The following is a 24,874-nucleotide window of genomic DNA, read 5'->3' as shown; positions in this document are numbered from 1 at the left end:
GTAGCTTAAAACCACTTTTGTGTGTTTTAGGGATAGCTATCATAGCAAGGAAGCGCTTGCGGCCTGCCTTGGGGCGACTGCTGCTTTGCTCAAAGTGCGGTTAACGCACGTCTCCTTCATGTTCTGGGCTTTTCATCGAGTCAGAGTTAATGGACTGCGCTCATTTGGCTGGCGAAAATACCTCATAGGCCACTTGTGTGGCCGATTGCATATCTGCTTTCGGATGTGTAATATTCACGAGTGGATGTGTTTGTGATTTATTTTGTGATCGACTGAGTGGGAATTGTTTCGTACAAGTCATTTTCTTTCGTCCTTTAGTTTGTTTATTTCATTTACCAGCATTAGCTGTTTGGCCAGATCATTCCCTTTGCCTTTTGTTTACTTTATTTACCAGCATTATAGTCATTTGTTAAAGTCATTTATTTTGCCCCTTTCGTTTGTTTATCTTATTTACCAGCATTATAGTCATATGTTAAAGTCATTTCTTTTGCCCCTTTCGTTTGTTTATCTTATTTACCAGCATTATAGTCATTTGTTAAAGTCATTTCTTTCGCCCTTTTGTTTATTTGATTGTTTTCGTAACGTTGTTTCATGATCCCTGTTTGTTTATGTTAAGAATTCATTCTTTGTTTATTTAATTTCTCAGTATTACTGTTGTTGAAGTTAAATTTGGTTTATTCTGTCCTTGTTATATGTAAAGGAGCTGAGTGCTGACGATGGGGACGGTGTGCTCGAGGTGGTGGGTTCCCTTTTGTGTGTAGTGTGGGTACTTTCACAGTGTGACCTTTGCCGTGCTGGTTGTGTGGCTGTACACAAGCTTTGGAGTGGATTATTTGGATGCTCATGCCCGAGCCGCTGGACGCCCACCAGTACGCCTCATGCCCGGTTTTGTGAGTGTATGAGAGAGTCTGTTGGTACATTGAAATACACATCTTTGTGTATTATTTATTTATTGGTGTGTGTTGTGGATTGTATGAATTGTTTGGATTGCTGTGAATGTGGATGTATCTTGATGTGGTATTGAGCCTTGCTCTGAGTGTAGTGTTTTAAGAATAGGCTGACGTCAGCTTCCAGAGTGTTTACTACGTTTGCTGTGTATTTGATTAATAAAATTGTATGTTTGGTATGGAAGCATTTCTCTGTTTATTCAATGCCCGAACCTGATTGCTTAAATCTATAGAAGCCTTGGTGGTTACTTTTATTTCCCCGGGTTAGATCTCGGGGTGGCGTAGTCGACACACAGTTTGCTGCCACTTGCTACATTTACAAGTTGAAAAACAAAAAATCGTACTCCATTGTCTAGTTTCTGTCCTAAATGACTTTGTATCACAGCACAACCGACCGGCCATGTTTATGTCTCCTTTGTCAAACGGAAAAACATTGAACTGAACTTACTAGCAGAAAAGAGCCACTTCCACCTACAAATATGGTCGGGGCACCCAGCATGCAACAAGGCTTGACATCAGCGCCACATTCTCTAAAATTATGTGCAAATATTAGTAATATAAAATTTTATTTCAGCCACAGAGAAATACTGTTTCTGCTGTCTACGCAAGAGAGAAGTGTTTCAGAAACATTGCTGATTGAGTTAATGGACAAGTTAAATGACTATACAGTACACACATTTACTGTAGTATACTATAGTAAGGTCAATATTAAAGCATCTTTCATTTGTTTGATTTGTTTCGGGTGACCACACCTCTAACAGAGTCACGCAGGGACTTAAGCTATCTTTCTTTCCGTGCGTGTGTGTGTAAAATGAAGTTATGTTGCGTGGCAGGTGGCGTCATAATCAAAGCAGTCTCTCTGTCTGCCCACGACGCCAAACCCTCACACAAACAAACAAACACCTGAGCTATACACATCAAACGTGGCACGATTTACTGCCTCAAAACTCAATCCATATTGTAGATAAATAAATATTGTACTGTATATATATAATATATATATAAAATATATTGAATGAATAGAAACATCTCCTGAGTCAGACAATCCAGCTGTCCATGTTCTGGATGAGCACAAAATTCATGATGACTTTCTATCACGCCATCGGACTCAATCTTCTTCTGAGAGTTTGAAGACAATCAATCAAAACACGACGAAAAAGAAACTACGATAAAGAATCGTAACCGTCATCATATACTGGTGTAGATCGCTCATGAAGTATTGTGAATGTGACCAAACGAGTTAAACACCAACAGAAACCAACCTGAAACTAACAAGGCAAAGCGGAATATCACCAGGAGGGGGGAAACCTAAACATTTTGCAAGGTGACAAACTTGCACAGCGCTAATTGAAAAGACGTGAAGGTTTAGATTTAGCAACAGAGGTTTGTCTAACTGTGTGCTGGGCTTGGATTTGTGGCAGAAGAAAGTCGTTCCCATTTCCCTTAAAAACAGGAGGTTTTAAAGACACTGTGATGTTGTTTATGATTGATCTATGGGGCCCCACACAGGTCCTTAAAAAGGCAAAGCTCTTTGATCGCCCCCTTGTGGCTGGCTGCATTACAGGAATGGGACAGGAGCCAATTACACTTCAAATAGTGTGTGAGCATGGCTGTGATTTGAGATATAGAGCACTATCACACTCCTACTCGAGCGATATTTATATGCACTATATTTATATATACATATTGTCACGAAATGGTTTGGACAGAACCCAGATGCAGGCAGACAAAGGGTTAACGTAAAACTTTTATTAAATAAAACCTCCACAATGGGGAAAACACGAACCAAAAAACAAAGGCAAACAAACACTTCCCACGAGGGGGACAAAACAAGGGTATTAGAAAAATGAAATAATATGTCTACAAACTAGACCAGGAAATCCAAAACACAAAGTCCAAAGAACAGCAAGACATCCAGTGATCACAGACATTAGACAAAAGATATAAGACAATGCACCGACACTGAACAGAGGTAAACTAAGACTATATAAAGGGAGACACTAACGAGGAGTGATTACATGGGGAGAGTGGTGACAGCTGATGGGAATAAAACCCTAACGAGGTGAAACAACTACCCAGGTGATTGGAATAAAACCCTAACGAAAGTGAAACACCAACCAGACGATGGGAATGAAACCCTAATGAAATTACAGGAGATAGGAGGGTGGGGCTGAGAGACATAACAGGAAGACACGTGGCGCCAAGTAACAACATAAGGCCACATGTCTCCACACATAACACAACAGAAAAGACCCGAAAGACGTGGCAATGTCATGACTCTGCCCAGGGAGCTAGAAAGCTCGAGACAGGAAGGACAGAGTTCTAACATTACCCCCGCCCCCAGAAACGCCCCATGGCGTCTCAAGGGAGAAACTTCAGCGGGCCAAAACACAAAAGCACAAAGACAAACACCACAAGCACAACACAGAACAAACTAAAGGGAACATAAGGGAGGCTATGAAGGGGTTCGGGTGGGTCAACAAAAACAACAAACATGGGATGGGGGGTGGGGGAATGGGCGGCCAAACCTTGGGGACACCAAAAAGGGTGGAACAGGTTGAGGAGACTTGAAACAACCGGACGAGACCGGCGGGGACTTGAAGCAACCGGACGAGACCGGCGGGGACTTGAAGCAACCGGACGAGACCGGCGGGGACTTGAAGCAACCGGACGAGACCGGCGGGGACTTGAAGCAACCGGACGAGACCGGCGGGGACTTGAAGCAACCGGACGAGACCGGCGGGGACTTGAAGCAACCGGACGAGACCGGCGGGGACTTGAAGCAACCGGACGAGACCGGCGGGGACTTGAAGCAACCGGACGAGACCGGCGGGGACTTGAAGGGGCTAGGGAGAGGTGTGTGTCCAAGGGGAAAAAAAGCTTGAGGTGATGCCGGCCGGAGAACTGGCTGAGGCACCGTCTGGAAGGCCGCCTGCTGAAGGGCAGGTCCGGTCGCCTGCGGAAGGGCAGGTCCGGTCGCCTGCGGAAGGGCAGGTCCGGTCGCCTGCGGAAGGGCAGGTCCGGTCGCCTGCGGAGAGGCAGGTCCTGACGCCTGCGGAGAGGCAGGTCCTGACGCCTGCGGAGAGGCAGGTCCTGACGCCTGCGGAAAGGCAGGTCCTGACGTCTGCGGAGAGGCAGGTCCTGACGTCTGCGGAGAGGCAGGTCCTGATGCCTGCGGAGAGGCAGGTCCGGCCGCCTGTGGATGGGCAGGTCCGGCCGCCTGCGGAAGGGCAGGACTGGACGCCTGCTGGATCGCTGGCTGTGAACCCGGCTGGAGAACCAGCAGGAGAGCCGGCTGGGCTGGGTTACGTGCCCCCCTCCGTTGCCTCTTCCTCTTCTGCCGAGCCAATTGCCTGGTAGTCGGCTGGAGGAAGGAGGTGAAGGACGGGGCTGGCTCCGCTTTGGAGGCCTCCGAAGAGGACCCCATGCACTCTCTCCCTCCACGCTTGCCCTGAAGACTGGTAGGTGGTGGAGAGGTTGCAGGGTCCGAGACTGATGGTGCGGTGGTGGTCACGACCCCAAGCTCCAGGATGTGTTCCTCAGGGATGGGACCCAACGGAGAAGACAACCTCGGACAGACAGAGACACTGGGCTCCGGTCGGCTCATGGCGAACTGGAGTACACCCTCGAAGCCAAGCAGTCTCAGCCTCCTCATCTCCGCAGGCGATAGGGGGACCCTGAGGCCGCTGTTGAACGCCGCCGTCACCTCTTCCTCCCCGAAGAGCTCCTCCACTGCAGCTTCCAGGAACCTGTCCAGGTAATCATCCCGGTCCAAGTTCCCCTGGCGAATGCTGCAGAGGGGACCAGGCTGGCGAGACCTTGCAGGGAAAATCGCCGCCTGCTGGGTTCTTACTGGTCGGTGCATTCTGTCACGAAATGGTTTGGACAGAACCCAGATGCAGGCAGACAAAGGGTTAACGTAAAACTTTTATTAAATAAAACCTCCACAATGGGGAAAACACGAACCAAAAAACAAAGGCAAACAAACACTTCCCACGAGGGGGACAAAACAAGGGTATTAGAAAAATGAAATAATATGTCTACAAACTAGACCAGGAAATCCAAAACACAAAGTCCAAAGAACAGCAAGACATCCAGTGATCACAGACATTAGACAAAAGATATAAGACAATGCACCGACACTGAACAGAGGTAAACTAAGACTATATAAAGGGAGACACTAACGAGGAGTGATTACATGGGGAGAGTGGTGACAGCTGATGGGAATAAAACCCTAACGAGGTGAAACAACTACCCAGGTGATAGGAATAAAACCCTAACGAAAGTGAAACACCAACCAGACGATGGGAATGAAACCCTAATGAAATTACAGGAGATAGGAGGGTGTGGCTGAGAGACATTTACATTTATTCATTTGGCAGACGCTTTTATCCAAAGCGACTTATAAGTAGTTTTATACAGTGGCACATTACTGCAGAGCAATCAGGGGTAAGGTGTCTTGCTCAAGGGCCCTTCAGTCATGACCTGCTGGCACTGAGATTAGAACCGGCAACCTTCTGATCACAAGCCCAACGCTCTAACCATTAGGCCACATTTCTCACTTTAATCTAAAATGTCTTTGTGATTCATGTTTGTTGGTGCTTGCTGTTTTCAGAACATTTAGCATTAAAGAGCACAGAGTAAAGCGCTGTCGGTGTCAGACAGATGAAGGTCATTAGCTGCTGACAGAATCTTGAAAGACGACTCAACAGGTTATTTCTAAGTGGCTTCGCATAAATCAGGGGTTGGCAGTCCCGTCGAGTTGAACTCTGACCCTGATAACGTGCCTGTAGAAATCCTAAAGACTCGGATGGGTTTGATTAGAGCTAAAGCATTGAAGACCCTTGGAGAAATGAGAAAGTGTTTGAGTACAAACTCAAAGCGCTGAACCGTTGACCAGTGCTGAACCCAGAACTTCCTTCAGCTTCATTCTGTTCTCATGTGCAGTAAACTGGGCTGGATATGGATTCCTGAACTGAGGTGAGAGATCTAGTTCTATGAAATCACACCTTGTGACTTCTCATCACCTTCTTATCTTTAAATGTGCTTCTCTCAAGGAAGATGATCAACTTGTTTTTTGTTGATGGGATACAATTCTGCAAATAATTCAGTTATTCAGTCAATGGTTTTCCTGTTTGGTTGGTTATCATTATTTCTCTAAGCCATTCCAGTGTATTAAAGCCTGTTGTCAAACATCTACAAAGGCCAGAAAACAAAGTATTATAAATACAAAGATTTGACAAAACAACACAAAAACAATGTGCTTGTATTACAACCTGTATGTCCAGTTCATCCAGCTATAGTTTAATTTAAACCACAACAACAAGATCTACATCTGTATTCTTTATTTCTTGTATTGTGTTGTGCACTGTGAAATACACGAATGACATGTGCAGTGTTTAGTGTTTCTAGCCACAGCCATGTGACATTCACACGCTAAACAGTTTATACTCTGTTTCTTCACTTATACAAAGAGTGGAATAACTTTTCATAGTATTCACACTATTTGATATAACTAGTTTTATTCAAATTCTTGATCCTTTGCTAGAAGGTTATAATGGGAATTGTATAGGTTTTAATGAAAATATACAGGTGTTTACTGGATTCTGTTGGTGAGATGTTATCTGGCAGATGGAATCAATAGAACACCATTAAATCCTATTGGAATAATGACCAAATCATTTTTTGTTTTGTAATGGACCATGATGGCTCATAATGGTATTATAATATCAAGTACTAGAATTTCTGTGATGATCTCTATTTCTCAGCAGGGTGGGTTTATGTTGAAATCATCAAAAATGACGGTAGCTGGGTTTCACAGACTGGATCACACATGTGCATTCAAAAAATGTAAAGCTGATAAAACCTGTGCTTTAGGGATTTTATACAGTACAGTACACATACCATCTAAAGGTAACTCTTAACTGGCTGAGCTAGGCAGTTATTAACAAATCACAAATTGTTTCTTACAATAAACTGATTTAAGCAGTCTTTCAGAATGCTCTACTAACATGTGGAGCAAAGACCCAAAGTAAAATGGCCTACACGAAATACTAATAGGCTATTTAATGCTTTTCAAATTGTCAGATTTGACAGACAGCATTATTTTAATCCGTTTGTCATTGTTTTGTAAGATGTCTGTAGGTCTTGAACCAGCCGTTGTCGCCAGAATGTGTTTCGTGAACCATTTGCGGAGAAATGATTCATTAGATTCGAATCTTTGGAAAGCTTCGTTTCTCCCATCGCAACCTGTTTTGGCTAGAAGGGATACAGCTCCCTCCACTGGGCATGCGCACTTAAGTACCGCATAATGTTTGTCACGCGCTGACTACAGTTAATTACTAGTTTTGTGTTATTGTAAGGTTAGGGTAGGTGTAGGAATTAGCTAATGTCGTTTATTGCCATTTTATGGCGAGATTTTGCATCACTTCTGATTTCTGTATCACTTCTAGCCATAACCATCGCAACCCGCCACCACGAGAGAGAGGCTACTCGCTGCAGAGCTTTCGTGTAGCTCCTCCTCCCTAGACGTCCAGCGACGCCACTGTGCAGCACGTGATTCGGCCCACATGGGAAGATGGCGGAGTCGAGAGTCAGAGACAGTAGTCGGAGTATGCAAAAAATGATCTTTAAAGACAAAAGTTCTTTGTAAATGCTTTCTTAGAGTAGACCTGTCTCGAGATAAATATTAGCTGTTTTTGAGTCCCTGAATGTGCAATCGTGCATAGTTTAACGTTAGCGTCAAAAACCCAAGAACCTAACTAACGTTTCATGTCACGTTAATTTGTGGTTAGTGTAGCATTGTAAGTTTTGTTTGAGCTATTGTTAACGGTGTATATTATAATCGATCCATGCCTTAACATATGGACACCAAATATTTTTGATCAAATGTGCCTTACTCGTTGTCATATATGTTAGTATCTGTTTGTTAAACTTGCACTGATGCATCGGACAATACTTAAGAAAGGACGTGATACCCTTCTCTCTATTGAGAAATGCAAAGTCTGCTGCAGAAGAGACCACTGTGCATACTGTAAATTGGTATAGAACCATTTAAATAAGGTACAAAGTCACGTATTAGAACATGTTCGAGTTGCAGTTCATCACGAAGGTATGTATGTGTGTGTGAATTATTGTAAGTTTTTCTTATACAGTTAAACGTGTGTGTGATTGTATTTGAAAGTTATGAACCCTTTTGACTTCCACATGTTTTGGCCTTGGTTATTTCTCCCTAGAATTTGAAAGTAAAACAGAATTCAGTTAACTTTTTCTTTTGGGAACTCTGAAACTCAAATGTTCTCATACTTCTGCGCACACGGTTTAGATTACTTTATATAGTAATTACAAATATATTAAACCTATATGTGATTTCTGTTAATCCTGACATATTTCTGTCATAAAATATAGCACAGATTATGACACAATGCAATATGTGAAAAACAGACTTTCAAGGGCATTTATAAATTGTTTAATTAAATCACTACATGTAATTTGTAGATTGCTCAACAAATGATTAATATTCCCTAGATCCACTGTTACTCGTTATTTTTCTGATTTAAATATTATTCTTGTGTATTGCTCTTTCCCCTTCCCTCTTAACTCCTGTTGTACTAGACAATTTACAAATTGGCAAATTACTTGTATGTCATTTAGTTCTGATCGGTGTTACATTTATAAGCAAGTAAAACTATAGAGATGCTCTTTAGAGCAGTGACACCTAATTTGATTGATCACCTAATAGTGTTTGATCAGGGCTTTAATTAGTGGTGAGCAGAGTGGAGACAACTGATTGAATATTGACATTATAATTGATATGTCTTATCTTTTTGCACAAAGGACTCTGCTGTTATTAAACGATTTCAACTCGCATGTGACTGGGTGGAGGAGAACCGAACACACTTTAATGGGAAAGTTCACCTACCACAGATCACAAGTATGAGTGAAGATGATGCATTGTTGGCCATAACCAACAATGCACATGGATGAAGAAAAAGTACGGGCTCCCTTCCTTTTCACATTCGAAAGAATGGAGGACATGGAGTTTTTCATGCAGGAAATGTATGACAGAAGAAATCTGCGTGTGTCTTCCCTGCATAACCCTGACATTTGACCGGCTAAGTGATAGATCTGTTGAAATATTCTTTTGTAAATGGTTTTGTTTTGTATTGTGTTGTGGTTTTAGGTATAGCAAAAATGTCTTGTTTTTCAACAAATAAAACTTTTTTATTTAAGTTATATGGGGAAAGATTTCTTGCCTCTTTGTTTACTAATTTTCAATTTAGTTTTTTACAATTTGTTGCTAGTGATAGATCCAACTATGGAATATGGCTTGCCGATCTTATAGATCTAAAATTTTAGTCCAGTTTCACTAGATCTCTCTCCTTCAGGAACTTATTAAATCCGGGAATATCAAATCCCTTGTGAGTCGATACCTTAATCTAGCCACCAGGGAGATACAGAGCTGAAGGGAAGAACAGCAGGCAGGAGACGATGTGATGTTAAATAAACTGAGAACTATTTATTGAATAATCTCAGTTTTGCTTTAATGCTCAGTCTAGGACTGTCAAACTTCGTCTGACTAGAAACAGGTTCAATAGGTGTTGTTAACCATGCCTGATAACAGTATCAATATGTTGTCTCCTGATGTTATTATGAACCTTGAGATGGAGACCATTGGAGCCTTATATCAAGACAATACAACTCCAGACGAGGTAAAACAATATTGAAAATAAGGACGAAATGTAACAAATAATATGAATAAAAGTGAATGATAAAATAAATTAATGAATACATATGATAAATGAATAATGTAATGAATGAGATAAATGAAATAGAATAATTAAATGAAAGATTCTATCCAGATCTATCACTCGACTGAAGTTTGCTATTAAAGGTAATAAATACAGTAACATTTGAGGGCAGTGATGTATGCAACTAATAAATTGTAAATGAAGTAACAATCCCTGTCTACTAATAAATGTTCCTGCAATGGTCTTAGAGCACACTTCTTGTTTTTATTGTTCTTTAGTGTGATGTGGCTGGTTTCAGACTACTGGACTTGATCCATGTCTTCTTAATCAATTCGTTATGAATCCATCCAAAATGATATTCCTTATACATTAGATTCCCATCTACCCTGTGTACATTTAAAAGGATGAAACGGGATGAGACAAGCTAATAGGTTCATTTTGTTTCTTTTTTATATCACACACGCAAGGAAAACGCAGTTTCCAAGTCTAAACGATTGAGATAAATTCACAGGTCAGGCAATCTAATGTGTATCAAGGATTACTTAAGTACGATCTGACGTAGAGCTTTCATGAACGCTTCGATTTCCACAGAGGTGGAGCTTTCATCTAGCTCCTCCTCGCTGGATCTGTAGCTCCTCCTCGCTGGACGTCTAACGTCCGCCCATATTCTCTGCAGCGGCCACCACTGCTGCGTGAGCGCCGCCTACCTCAGCGTCAGTGGCCGTGACGTCATTTGCGTGTCGTCCGCTAGCGTTAGCCATGATAGCTGAATAACGGTGTTGATGCTTTGAGAATTAATCGATGTGATCGACAGACTATCAAAGGTGGGTTAGCGTTTATTAACGACTCGCGCGATTATCGTCTTTATATCGTGATTGTATCGCGAACGAATGTGAATCAGAGAGAGACGTTGTATTCACAATGTGCCTGTATTCACTTATAACCATGACAATAACAACAGTGTAATAATACAAATGTAGTAATAACATAATAACAACAGTGTTTCAGGGTTGGCGTATTTGTATATGAGCGTTGTCACGTCATGAAACAACCAGCGTGTAATGTCACGTATAATAATAACACGGCGTATTAGCGTGTCTGTTATAGTCTTCTGTTGGTTAGTATTTGCTTTAACACATCGACGAACTTCTACTCTATATATTTCATTGTCTCGTGATTATCATTTTGTCATTTGATGTGTTGTGTCGTGTCGTGTCGTTCCAGCAGTTGTGTGTGTGTGTGTGTGTGTTTGACCTCTGCCTGAAGAACCACACAACCACCACGACAAGTGTGCTGCCGCAGCGAGGCATCATGGGAGGCCTGGACGACGAGCAGCAGGGAAACGATGGCGAGAGCAACAGCAAGTGGATGAAAGAGGACCAGAATCAGAATCTGCTTCAACAGCAGAACACCAACCAGAACTCCCAGCGCCGTCACCAAGAGAAGAACAAAGCTCTGAAATCTCTCTGCTCGGAGCTGCACGACTGGAGCCGCGACGAAACGCTCCTCATCTACTCCTCTGCCGACCTGAAGGAGCAACATGAGGAGCAGAAGAGAGCCGAAACAGAGCCGGAGGAGAACTTCCAGACTGCGGAGCAGGCGACTGACGTTCAGAAGTCAGAGGGCGAAGTTGCCGTCAGAAACGCTTGTTTGCTGTTCGCTAAGAACGGAGCTAACAGCGACGAGGACTCCAGCTGCATGTCGCTGTCGCAGGGAAGCACCGCCAGCAGCACGCCGGACGGAGAGCCTGGTAAGACGCTTGATGTTTTCTTGTTCTGTGCCTTTTATCAGCAGCCGTTAGCGATTGAGTTGTTCATAATAAACAAATGGGCACCTCTGTCCTTCTCGCTCCTAGAGTCTTACTGGGACGGCAGCGCGTTTGAAACAGACTCGGAGCTGCCCTCCGGATGGATGCGGGTGCAGGACACCTCTGGCACATACTACTGGCACATTCCCACAGGAACAACGCAGTGGGAGCCGCCCGGGCCGCTGGAGGAGAGCACGTCGCCCGCAGAACAGCCGCAGGTATTACCACAGGATCTCTAGCCGTCCGACAAACCTTATCACAATAAACTTCTTTCAGCTTGTGAGTTTTAAACAAATGTCTATGTGTTAAGATGATGTGGAACGATGCTTCACGTCCAAACCCGTTCAGCGATGAAGAACTCTGGCAGGTGGGTTTATCATTGACACCCTCACCGTTCTTCTGTTTCTTTGGGGGAGATTTTAACTCAATGCGATGGGTTCCATTTTAAAGCGCAACAGCTTTCAAGAGAGCATTAGTGCAAATAAGGAAAAAGGAAGTCACAGATTTAAATTTGTGTTGTGGTGAATGTATTTGTGTGAGCTGTCTAACGTTTGTTGTGCAGAAGGAGGACGGGCCTTCTGATGACAGTCTGAAGGAGTTTGAGGAAGCAACTCTGCGTTACGCCTCCATTAATCTCAGGTACACAAACATCACAACACCCATAGACACATTCATTAAAAAACATCAGATGATGTCACATCTGCTACTCCAGCTGATTGGTCGAGAGCCATCCATCGGTGTACTGAATGTTGTTTCCTGTGTATCTTGTGTTGTGTGCAGATGTTCTCAGTATGAGGAGGAAAAGGAGGAGACTCGTGTTAGCAGTGACGATGAATCAAAGGTACAAACGCACTCACATGACACAGGGCTCAGGCCCGAGTTTTGTTTTTATTGTATTGATTGATTGAAGTGTAAGACTTCAGTGTCTCTGCACACTACATGCTGCCCATAGACAGACATGCACTCGCACATACATCATCTTACATTATGTCACAGACCCACAAACCTTCACTTAGATACAATGAAAAGCATGCAGGATGTGTTAATGTCAAAAGGGTTAGGGTCTGGGGCGTGTCCGCTTTACACAGATACAGCAGAAGTTGAGCTGGAGATCCACAGAAAACTTGCTGAATCACTCTCATGGTACATTGATGTTCATAGGCTCCGTCTAACACAGTCTTAACACACATGCTGTAGTCGTCCGTTTGATAAGATAAGCTGAGTGACACAACATAAAATACTTTTTCAATGTTTAAAGGCACACACCGGACGAGCACAGAGCTACTGGACGCAGCGCTTTGTCTTAAACAGCTGACAGGTCTAGCACACTGGACACGCACATTCTGCAAGTGTGGACACAAGTTTAATGTGTGCTTCTGATGCAGAAACACTCAGTATGTTTAAAGATGGAATAACTCGCACACTTTATGCCAATCCCATATTAATCTTAAGTGCCTATACAGTAGTATTGCAGACTTCATATCTTTGAAGAGTATTTAGTTTGATCAAGTTTATAGAAGGGAGATACAGCTGTACCATTATTTCCAGAAAAACATGTGCTGCTGGAGGCGGGCAGGGGGACTACACCTCGAGCACACGACATATTATCACATTAATCCCTTCATGTTGTTAACATTATGCACGTACACGCCGATTGTCAAAACGTTAATATAACATCCATGAACCGTGAACAAACAAAGCTAAACTTTGTGAACGCAGTGCTCTCTCTCTCTTGGTCCAGCTGGTTGGCCTGTGGCCGTGCATTCTCGGGAGAATTGTCCAATAAGGGACTAAGATAAGTTGTTACTAAATGGATTTTGATGTTTGGAAAAAACTTTCTGAAACCCATGAACGCTGGGGCAGTGTATCACAGTGTAAAGTCAGAATGCACGAAACACCATTGCACATCCCCTTTAAAACAGGTACAATTTAATATTTAAATTAATTGTAAAAATCTATCAAAGTTGAAAAGGGCACATACCTGTTTTAGGGATGCACCGATCAGATACTTCTGGATCAGAATCGGGGTCAATACGGGTCTTTTTGGTGGATCCATTCAAATCCGATCCGTTGCATTACCTGCAGGTGTTATTCTTAAGCTTCTTAAATGACTTACTATCATGAAACCAACATAACATTTTTCATGCACTGTTTTCCACGTCATTTATTTCTATAGATTTATGGAATAAAACATTATGGCATAATGACGAAACTCTGACTTCCACTGGTGCTGTAATCTGTCAATCTCCATCCAGCATTTGTGTGGTCAGGACGTTACTCTTTCAAAGATTCCAATGTTTTCATTATTCTCAATAATTAATAAATGACAGTTTTTTTTCAAATGTATTTAGCTGGAGACGGGACTCGCTGAGTGTATTAGATTAAAGGGGCATACTGTATGTCACAAATAGTGTGTTATTAGTTTCCCATGCATGTATTAGACACGTTAAATTGCAGACATTAAAGTGAAAGAACAAAAGATGCATTCTACCTAAAAGCGAATGCTCCTCCAGACCTCCCTGAAACGACACCCCCACAAATTTACGTCAGTTAGGGGGTATGATTTGACTAAGACCGCACAAATGTAAACGCAAGTAAGGTGGGTGTATTGAAGAGGAACCTGATGTTCCAAATATGGTAAGAGGCGTTACATTTCCGTCACATGCTCGCAGTTTTCGATAAATCGCTACGCACTGGTTACCTGGCCAATCACAGCACACCTCGCTTTCAGAGCCATGAGCTTTGTGAAAAATCTGCGTGTTTCAGAGAGGCGGAGCAAAGAGGACATACACCCATACCCGGTATGTGGAAAAAACAGTGTTTTTTTAACCTTAAATCATGTATACACATTTCATTACATCTAAAAAAAAACATAATTTCCCTTTCTGTCGGTCTCCCGACGTTGTGTCGAACCGACAGATGGGGTTCGCCCTTGAGAACCTATCATCTTCTGACTATTTTGAAAAGGCCAATGAAATTGGCGAATTAAATTTGCATGCCGGACTCCGCCCCTGGAAATCCGGGTATAAAAGTGGAGCCGGCGTGCTCATTCATTCACCTTTTGTTCTTCGGAGCCTTCGCATCAAATGACTTCATCCTCACAGCACTCTTTCTCATCTTACGATGAAGACGCTCTCCCGGCGGCGCTCGCATTCATCAAGAGGGTGAGGGATCTGTAAGCATCTTCCGTGTCCACTGATTGCCTAAATTTCGGACCCCGTGACTCTCACGTGATCCTGAGACCCCGGACCGGCTACGTGCCCACAGTTCCCACCACTCCCTTCCGGGACCAGGTGGTGAACTTGCAGGCGCTCCCCACCGGGGAGGAAGTCCCAACCCTATCCGAGTTGTGTCCAGTACCCGCCTTGCGCCTCTACGTGGACTGCACGCAGAGCTTCAGAAGCTCTGAGCAGCTCTTTGTCTGTTTCGGAGGTCAGCAGAAGGGGAGGGCTGTCATATCAGTCGACCTCTATGAAAAAAGCTTGTTTAAACGAAAAGCGGTTGTTTTTTGTGGAAGGGGGTGGGTTGGTTGCAAGGGTTTTCATGGGTTTAAAAGGGGGCTTGACCCAAAACATTGAGAACCACTGTATTATTGTTGGCAGGAGTTTGAAGTGGTCTTGTAAAGTGGTGATGTAAGGAATACAGTTTCATCTATTCACATCACACATTTGGGCAAAAGTTTTATAAACATTTGAATCATTGATAAAAAAGAAATGGCTGTCTGGTCCTCTTGAGACATCCTGATGCATACTGTAAAGTGTAGGTTGGTTTTTTGAAAACTGAATTGTTTGTTTTGCAGTGTTTCTCGGTACGTTCTCTGGGTTGGTTGGAGATATCCGAGGAGGAGATGGCTCCTGGCAGGAGTAGTGTCGCTGTTAATAACTGCATCAGACAACTGTCTTATCAGAAACAACATCTGGACGACACGGGCGCCATCGGCGAGGTACGTAAAAACATCCAAATAAATGTCAGAACGGGATCGTTGACAGTCTTGAGTTCACATTGGGTGTACATGCTACACGTCACCTTTATTTCACACAAGTACTGAATTCTGATTGGTCAGTGGCGAAGTCAGTTATTCCCAGATAACAACGGCTAAAACTGATATCCCACAATTTTGTGTTGAGTCTTCATCATCATCACACTGTCAGGGTTTATTCTGTGACTGTTGTTAGATCTGACAGTACCTACTGGCCAATCAGAATCCAGGATTTCAGCTGTCATGTTGATGTTGTGTAGGGGAAGGAGATGCTACTCTTTTTGGAGAATGAAACACTGAATCTGATGGAGCCGGACAGCCGGACGCTCCTGCACTCTCAGCCAATCGTCAGCATCCGTGTGTGGGGCGTGGGCCGTGATGACGGCAGGTCAGCAGCGATTTTCTTTTCATCACTGACAGCTTTACATTATGGCTTTAGATGATGTGTTGAAAGATTGTTTTTCATTTCTCTCTCTTCTGCTGCATTTTGGATTTCAGGGAGAGGTAGGGTACAATCCTTCTTTCATTACAGCGTGCTCTTACTTGACACTCTGGGGTTTGAACATTTATTTATATATTTATGTACAGTATCGTATTTGGCACTGGCAACATAAAAAACAAAGAGATACTCAACCCTAGTAGAGAGAGTTGATAGAATTGTATTATAAATCCTTTAAAAATCCTGACAAAAGCATAATTCATGCGCCTGTCAAACACAATCCATGAGCGTTATAGCCATTACCAATTAACTTGACACCTGATTTACATCTGTAGAAATGTGAACATGCACATTCAAACCTCTCAGGCATCAGTCTTGCTTCATACAGTTGAGATGTTCACTCACACCCTGTCCTGTGCTCTGATACCTGGGTCTGTAAACTATAAAAATGGATCAGTTGTAATTTCAAAAGCAGGATTTCTTTCATTCATCTCTTTTTATCCAGATTACAGAAAAACGCATAGTTTGTGTAGATGAATTTGTTGAAAATACCATGTGTGTTTTGCAGTACCAGAGCACTTTATGATACCTGAAGTTTTTTTCATCAGCGTAAATCTGTGTCCTGTGTCCTGTGGCAGGGATTTTGCGTATGTGGCCCGAGATAAAGTGTCTCATGTGCTGAAGTGTCACGTTTTTCGCTGTGACACACCTGCTAAGAACATCGCCACCAGCATGCACCACATCTGTTCTCAGGTCAGCACCTCGCTGAATAAAACTACACTAACCATGATCAGTGTCATCTGGAGTAAATACTGTATAACCTTCAGGAAATGTTTTTGACTTTCATGCACATGTGAATTTATCTGATCTCTCTCTCTGTGTGTGTGTGTAGATCATGGCCCAGAGAAAATCATCCCCCAGATTTAACAGTGATTCCTCCAGACTCGTGGACGTCTCTTTCAAGGGTAATAAATACACAGTCAGCCTACTGACAAAATAGAAAACTGCTCTTGCTCTTCTTCATGACTTAAATGGGGTAGTGAAATTGATGGTGTAGAAAAGTCAATTTACTCACACTCATATTTCTCAACAATTCAAGTTTAAAGTGAATTTCTGTGGTGCAGAATTTGTACCATTTCAAAGCGTTTCATTCGAAGCAGTTGTGCACACAGCCACAGAAAAAAATAAGAGGCCGTTTCTGATTTAAAATGTTCTAATTCTAGGTATCATGTGTTCAGGAAAACATTTTGTTTCATTCTGTGAACATTTCTCCCAAAAGTAAAATACAAATATTGTAATATACAAACATTTATTTGCAGAAAATGAAAACTGGATCAATAGTGGAAATAATATAAAAAATGCTCTTTGTTTTTTTCAAATACTGCAAAGAAAACAAGTTCAGATTCAATTTTATGCGAAACAAGACTCATATTTTTACATATATTTAGGAAAAGGTTAAACATTATTTTTTATGTGAAATCCTGGATTTTTGTCACAGTTGATGAATTGAAATGAAAATTTGGAATGCTCTCTTAATGTTTTCTGAGGCTTAATGTTTAAATACAATACAAAAAGTAGGGTTAGGTTACATATTATATTATACTCAACATCAAAGTCTGGCAAACAAGATGATGTAATTATTAATGAAGAACTCATGACCCGGTTTCACAGACAGGGTTTAGCCCAGGACTAAGCCTTAGTTTCATTAAGATTATCAAGCAGCTTTTACAAACATACCGTAACATCACCGGTCTGTGCCTGCTTGCACAAAACACTGAAGTTAAGAAAAACTTAGATATAAGGTTAGGGAACCTTAATGAGATTTCACTTAAAGAAACCTTATGGCTGTCAATAAGTATTAACCCTTAACTAAAATCAATTCATTATTTCTTGATTCTTGATGTGTTCTGCAGAGTTTCCATTACCTAAGAATGAACACGTCCAACGTTTTCACGTGCGATACTTGAGCTGTGTGGCAGTGGCGAAACCAGTCGGTAAGACCTAACCTTATTCATCAAAGAGAAATCGCCCATGTTGTTCTAATCCTTGTACGTGAAACTGAACGAATGAGCAACTGGTTCTCTTTTTTTCTTGATCAAACTCAAACTGACCACCAGGCATGGATGTTATTAACGTTGCGCTGGAGATGGCCCTCGGCAGCAAAGACAAAGAGGAGTGGACACCTGTGACGGTGAACGTGGCGTCCGCGACGCTCACTATCCTGAAGTCTGAGGTAAGAGTAGCGTCATTGCATCAGTCCTGACGAAGCGCTGTATTGACCACAAACCCCTCATCAGTAATGACCTGATCTGTCACTCACACAGACGGAGGAAGTTCTTCACGAGTGTCGCGTGCGTTTCCTGTCATTTATGGGCGTGGGGAAGGACGCGCACACGTTTGCATTCATCATGGCCGAGGGGCCCGGAGACTTCATCTGTCACATGTTCTGGTGCGATCCCAACGCGGCCGGTCTGAGCGAGGCCGTGCAGGCAGCCTGTATGGTGAGCACATAAACACACACAATTCAGACAGAAATCAATAAGAACTTATTTGTTATATCTGTATTCCTGTACTCACTGAGCTCAAAGAATCGTAAAGAAGTTCTGCTGGATTCTGAGCACTGAATATTGTGTCCATCATACACTACTTGATTTTCAGTCTTTCGCAGATTTTCTAATAACTTTCCCACAACAAATGTCAACTATAGAGTATTCCAACCTGTAGTGGCAACATTCCTCAAACTAGAGGAAAGACCCATTCACATATGTAGGGCCATTCAGTATTTTAGCCATTTGTATTGATTCAAAAAGGTTTTTAAAGTTAGTTTGTATAATAATAATAAGAAGAATTAGATGTTATGTTATCGGAACAAAAAAGGTTGTAAATCAACCATGAGAGCGGTGCAGCAGTCAGACAGTTTAAAAAGCGCACTCCTTTCACGTGCAGAAGAGAAAGACAAATACAACAGTACCATTCTACTAAACTGAAAGATAAACAAAATAAAAGTCAGGATGTCCGCTCTCTCTGTGTAGCGTTCCTCTCCAGTGTGTCCAAACTCCTGTCACTGTCATTCTTATAGACAAAGAAACATGAATATACAGTACTGTGCATCGGGGTTTGACTTGAGTGTCTCGCCAGTAAACCAGAGGTGTCTAAAAGAGCAAATTTCTTCAGCGCGGCGTGTCCCTCTGTGCTCGTGGGTGCAACGCACTCATCAAGGAGGGGGACGGACATGACGTCTGCCTCAAGTGTCTGGGCCTCCGGTACGCTGAGGCGGCGTTCGTGGATACGTCATGGCGATTCAGACATGGCGGTCACAAGTGGATGTGTTCTTTAGGGAATCAGCCACCACCTCCCCTGCTTCCCGTTCCGTGACAGCAGTGGCGCCTGCCCTGCCGTCCGCTACGGCGATCAGTGGGGGTGATATGGGGATCACTGTGAGCCTAAATTCTTCAGCCATTGGCTTGTGAACCATTCACACCCTGTCTCGCTCGTCTGACCGTTCCTCAAAAGACAGTCCCACCCCATCTGGCTCCTCAGCCCCGTATTCGGAAACGATGTTTGATGATGATATGTCGCTTGCAGCATCCGACCCCGAGGATTCCTTCCCTCGGGAGGTCGAGCGCCGGATAAAGCGTACGTCAAGATGTCAACCATTCTCACCCGGAATGTGATGTCCACACTAGTGGTCCAGGAGAGACACCTCTGGCTTAACCTTGTACAGATGCGTGACGCAGAGAAGGTTAGCTTTCACAACGCCCCCATCTTGCGGGGTGGGCTGTTTGGTTATACAGTCGAGGACTTCTCCAAGCAGTTCTTGACTTTAAAGAAGCAGATGGAGGTGATCAAACATATCCTGCCCTGCCTGGAGAGCATGCCACACCGCCAGCAGGCCATTACACCTTTTCACCTCTTCAGGTGAAGGGGTCGGGGTGCTGCAGGGTCGGGGTGCTGTGTCTGCCAAATGCATAAATGTCAATATCCATGCAGCTCATCAGATAAAGACACATCTCTGATGGGCATCTAAAGACGTTTTTAACAACTAGTTGTTCAGTTGGGTTCTGTGTACACACTGCGTTGTTGAGTTTAGCTAAATACGGTTGTCCCTATCTGCATAGTTCGGGAGTTAATTGGCTAGTTGAATGTGGTCGTCACTCCTGTAAAAGAGTGAAGTGTATGTGTGTGTACAGATTCAGAACAAGTGACAACCCAATTTATCTACTGTGTGTTACACAGACGGAGGCACTGGGTGCTCAGCGTAGGACAACTGCAGCAATACTGCTGAAATCACTGCTCTTTAACATTGGTGATGGATTTTGTCAGACGACGTTGCGGTTCTAAATCAGGATGTTAGCAGTTGACTGCCCTCACTATGTGCCAACACGAGTCTTAACATAAATGTAAAATAGCGACATCACAAATATGGTAATTAGCTCGTCAAGAATGAATTTGGAATTAAAACGATTTCCAACCCTACCTCAAACAGAGATTCTTATTTATCCACCAAGAGAAATATCATCAGTCACATCCCGACCCGTTTCTGTGATAATCACATAATGGATTTTGTTCAAGTGGAATTGTTGTTGATTGTTGTGTCTCTCACAGTTGAGGTATCAGAAGTGTTTGGATGCCCGTCCTCCCAGCAGTGGTGGATCGTGTCTGCCCGGCCCCCCCGCAGATTCTGTGGCGCGACGGGTGAAGAAAGGCGTTCAGAGCCTGCTGGGCAGCTTCAAGAGATCTGGATCTCAAACGCCGTGAGAACAAGTCTACACGGCCTTAAACGCACACACACACACACACAGACATACACACTACAGTTTCTGGTTGTGCACATGTTGATTGTAAACTAATGGTGTAGGTGAATGCAGTAGATGTTCTGTAGACACTGTATAAGGCATGCTGTAGAGCACTAAAGTCAACTTGTATACTATGCAGTGTGCTTCTTTTGCTTTGGTACTTGTGCTTCAGCGTTTCGTGCTGCTGTAGATTTCAGTGTCAGTCAAACATGTCTACTGAGAGGAAGGGCCACTGTGTTTCATTCACACAAGGACTTTTGTTTTATTCCTTAGAACTGAACAGTCATGCCATTGATTTATTTGATTTATTTCTGTTCACCCGTGATATGTGGAATTATGTTAGATTTTTACACACATTCTAGTCTTACAAAGCGGATTCGTGTATGACCCTAACTTGGTTTTATTTGAATTTATTCAAGCATTACTCTCTTCATGTTTGGCCTTTTAGATGTGCTGTGTTGTTCATGGATGTGTTTTAGCTGAACTAAATTACAATTAACAATTGCTTGATTTATGTTTGATGTCATATCGGCCCCGTCCTGTGGAGGTGTCCAGTCATCGCCGGGGTTTTTTGGGAATGTGGTCATTGCTGTTTAGTTACCCCAACGTCTTTTGTTTGTCACACCATCATTTTGTATGTTGAACTATCCACACATCCGGGGTGTGTATATATTCATGTGTGTGTTTTTGTCTTGTTGTTTACTATAAATGACATGTCTCTCTCATGCACACTGTAACATACTGTCAAACATTGAAGAAAGTGTAAGAACTTCTAATATCATGTTAAGACATTTCTTTGTTCTGTTCTGCCTGCGTATGTAGCTAACTTATATGATGCTGTGGTGCTCTTGCTAACACTCAGAATAAACACATTTTATTTACCATTGTTGAAAAGCCTATGTAAAGGATGCATGACATCAATAAAAACAGTGAAGTAAGCGTTATAAAATCACAAGCTGACTCCTGAACTTGGAGCCTTTACTCGGAAAGGTAGTTGAAGCATCTAGTTAAGCAGAGTAAATCTTTTAATAAATTAATCAAATGAAACCTTGTATTTGTGTGTGTGTGTGTGGATCTGGAATACATTGATTACAAGAAATGTGCATTAATGAAAGCGTGTTCAAATTTCTTTTGTGGAGAAATGTGGAGAAGAAAAACCTTGTGAGTTCCAGTTCTCCTCTTCATTACTGCGAATTAAGTTCTAAAGACATACATTTGAAATGAATTATGTATCCCTTTCACCCATAGAGGTCACTGCAGTCATATCTATTTAAAACTAAACATCTTGTTTAACATTCCTAACACATGCTTACAATTAAAATGAAAAAAAAATATTTATATTTTCATAATATTGAATTAATGTTAGGGATTTTTATTATTTATATATCAAAGAGATTTAAGAAAGTGAGATTAATTCAGTTTCAAAATGGGATACAAACTTTTGTTTATGAATAAAGAATTCATAACAAATCTCAAAGAATCCAAACTAAACAGGATTGTTTTTATTGAAAATGAAAAAAACTATTAACAAATAACAAGCAATAGGCCTACTTCTTAAATCAAATACTGTTTTACTTGAGGAAAAGTAAAGCAGTAAAAGATAAATGAAAGAAAAAATGTAAAACCAAGCAGGATTGTCTCGTGGAGCGTTTAGTGTTGTGATGTCACACAGGAGAGCAAGCTGAAGCTAGATAAGCATCTCCTACAGGAGAAAAACATGCATACTCGGTTTGCTTTGGTGCTCGTGAGAGTTAAAAGTAACTTTTTCGAGACATGTCGTGTTCTTTGATGGTTTCTAGTCATCGATCATGATTTGTATTGAGCGCTTACACAGAGTGAAGAATCCGCCCGCTGCGATCTAATCATTCATGTTAACCCCTCAGGCTGACAAGATCAAGTTATTATTTTATTCTTATTAGACTTGCGATGCAAAATTTGTATATACAATATGGATTTACATACAAGTCACGTTGACTTTGACGAACGGGTGTGTCATGTGTGTGGTATTTTTCAACCTTTCAGTTGTCGGCCTAAAGCTACCTCTGCAGGGAGCCTTACAGATTCCTCCAGACCCTGATCAACCGTCATATAGTACCCTGGAACGCCAAAAAAGTTTGTATGAGTCAGTAAGGGAGAATGTTGAGAAGGCTCAAGCTAAACAAAGAAGGTATTATGACTTGAGAAGAAGGACTCAGAATTTCGATGAGGGAGATTTGGTATGGGTAAAAACTCATCCCCTCTCTCGAGCAGATGATGCCTTTATGGCAAAAATTTCTCCTAAATGGAAGGGCCCAGCAAGAGTGGAAAAAAAGCTAGGACCTGTTAATTACAAGGTGGCTATGTTGTCTGATCCGACTCAGATAGATACTTACCATACCCAGAATTTAAAAATTTTCCATGGGAAAATTTAAGGTCACGGGGAGGGGTATGTAACCGTATAAAACGTTACCTATGTTTTTTATTGTTTTCCTCTGGCTGGTGAATAAAAATGAGTAGTTGGGTTTAACGTAATGCCAATACAAGGCGCTAGAGGGCACTAGTGCAAGAGGGCTACCAGATATAAACCTGGAAATACCCATGAACAAGTCAGTTCAGTTTGGTAGAAGGAAACCACATGGTTAACTTTTATGCTACTGCTAGCTGTTGGAAGGCCATTTCTGAGAACTCTTAGAGTTTGTGCTCAAAAGTCAGTATTGGTTAAACTGTATATTGTATTGATGTATTTGAAGTGAATAATGTCTGATGTTCTATATTTTTTTGGTAGAAAGGACTTTTTTATTATTGGCCATTATCATTATTGGACCAACACAACTCTTGTTGTGCTCTAGTGCACTATGCCAGGAGGATCTACTATATATATCTGAGAAGCAAGAGGTAGGGATCTGGGGGTATTGTGGGAATTAAGATCAATATATGGATCGAAATAAAAATGGATGATTGATGTTGTTTAAATCAGATGTATTTTCCTACATGACATGATTGTGAACAAAAGCTTGAAGCAGAGAGTTCTACAGATGCTAGATGTTGCCAGAGATCGGAATGTGGTCAGTAAGTGGGGGGTTGCATGATCTGCTTATGTGTGTGTGTAACATGAACCACATCTTATTTTTGGGGAAGAAATGTGTACACTGAACGATCTTATTGTGGTTTAAACGTGCCTTTACATTTAATATGCTTAGGATTTTATTATTGTTAACCAACTGTGCATAATATGTTGAAAATATAACCAAGTATGTGAATTGAATTTAGCGCTGATACTGTGGGGCTTTTTTCACAGGAAATGGGTATGTGTGTGTGTAAAGATTAGATTACACGGGGAGCCCCATGGAATGTGGTGGATTGGGGGGCCTCCTATTTAATTTGTTACAGATGGATGGTGGTTTGAAAAACAAGGCAGTGAGCTGATTGGCTGGAATGCAGACAAAGGGAAGACGATCTGATTGGACCCCGCCATGGAGAACAGACCCGACGAGAAATACATAAATAGCTGTAAAGCTGTTTCTGGTGGTCGATTCTTTGTGGAGACGTTTTTGAGTCTGAGAATCCACCGAAACTGCTGTTTGTTTGAGACTTCTGATCAATAAATTTCAACGTTTTCTGAACTGGCCTATCTCCAATTTTTGAATGCGCAGAACATTGCTTTAATGTTCATCAGTTACCTCACTGTAGCATTGACTAACTTCACCTAACCTTCATTTGGATTATTGGAGTATATCATTGCGTCGTTCTCAAATAACCTTCTGGACTCATCTCATCTCATCATCATCATCATCATCTCTGCCCATCTAAGGACTGGTCATTGACGTTAAGTTTCATTTATTATTTTGTCACAGCCACTCAAAGAAAAAGACTGTTTGTTACAGTATATTGGTTTATTGTTGGAGGAATTCTATAATATGCACTAATTGAATAAAAAAGGAATATTTGTTGAATGAAGTGGTTTTATTTACTCAGTACTAGTCGAATTTCTGTCGAACCCCCTCAGTGTAACACCTAAATAGAAAAGGGGATGTTGCACAGTGTTATTTCTAAATAAGCTGATAAAAGCACGAAAATTAAAACGCCACTTTTATAGCAAATACAGTCGTAAATGCGTGACTAAAGTCATCCTACAGAGCAGCGCGAGACAGGATCTTTCTTCTGTCTGTCATTCTCA

General features: G+C 42.1%; 1 protein-coding gene and 1 long non-coding RNA gene across 5 annotated transcripts; both read left to right on the top strand.

Annotated features, from left to right (window-relative positions):
* Positions 1-10,386: 10,386 nt before the first annotated feature.
* Positions 10,387-21,600, top strand: apbb1 (amyloid beta (A4) precursor protein-binding, family B, member 1 (Fe65)). 4 transcript variants are annotated; one of them, XM_079448919.1, is made up of 14 exons: positions 10,387-10,521; positions 10,925-11,447; positions 11,553-11,722; positions 11,815-11,871; positions 12,067-12,143; positions 12,285-12,345; positions 15,304-15,447; positions 15,744-15,871; positions 16,531-16,675; positions 16,815-16,887; positions 17,836-17,916; positions 18,040-18,155; positions 18,247-18,423; positions 20,528-21,600. In XM_079448919.1, exons 2-14 carry the CDS (start codon positions 11,009-11,011, stop codon positions 20,678-20,680), a joined length of 1,821 nt encoding a protein of 606 aa, XP_079305045.1. In that variant the 5' UTR covers positions 10,387-10,521; positions 10,925-11,008; the 3' UTR covers positions 20,681-21,600. The 4 variants fall into 4 exon arrangements, with proteins under 4 accessions (XP_079305045.1, XP_079305047.1, XP_079305046.1 ...); XM_079448921.1 differs by having other exon boundaries at positions 10,399-10,521; positions 16,561-16,675; XM_079448920.1 differs by having other exon boundaries at positions 10,399-10,521; positions 10,922-11,447.
* Positions 21,601-23,306: 1,706 nt separating this feature from the next.
* Positions 23,307-24,648, top strand: LOC306890016. Its single transcript, XR_013786246.1, has 3 exons — positions 23,307-23,404; positions 23,483-23,592; positions 23,711-24,648. It is a non-coding gene; the product is annotated as an uncharacterized lncRNA (long non-coding RNA).
* The last annotated feature ends 226 nt before the right edge of the window (positions 24,649-24,874 follow it).

Source organism: Barbatula barbatula (assembly GCF_947034865.1).
Source record: "Barbatula barbatula genome assembly, chromosome: 24".
NCBI classification, from domain to species: Eukaryota; Metazoa; Chordata; class Actinopteri; order Cypriniformes; family Nemacheilidae; genus Barbatula; species Barbatula barbatula.
Note: the sequence above shows the minus strand (reverse complement) of the source record. Positions and strands in the feature narration are given on the sequence as shown.

What these genes read in the sequence shown, in the direction of transcription:
- apbb1 (XM_079448919.1), top strand. Translation starts at nt 11,009, where the DNA reads ATGGGAGGCCTGGACGACGAGCAGCAGGGAAACGATGGCGAGAGCAAC. An exon ending in CGCCCGCAGAACAGCCGCAG is followed by an intron (nt 11,723 to 11,814) that starts GTATTACCACAG and finishes CTATGTGTTAAG; the next exon opens with ATGATGTGGAACGATGCTTC. An exon ending in GGCAGTGGCGAAACCAGTCG is followed by an intron (nt 17,917 to 18,039) that starts GTAAGACCTAAC and finishes ACTGACCACCAG; the next exon opens with GCATGGATGTTATTAACGTT.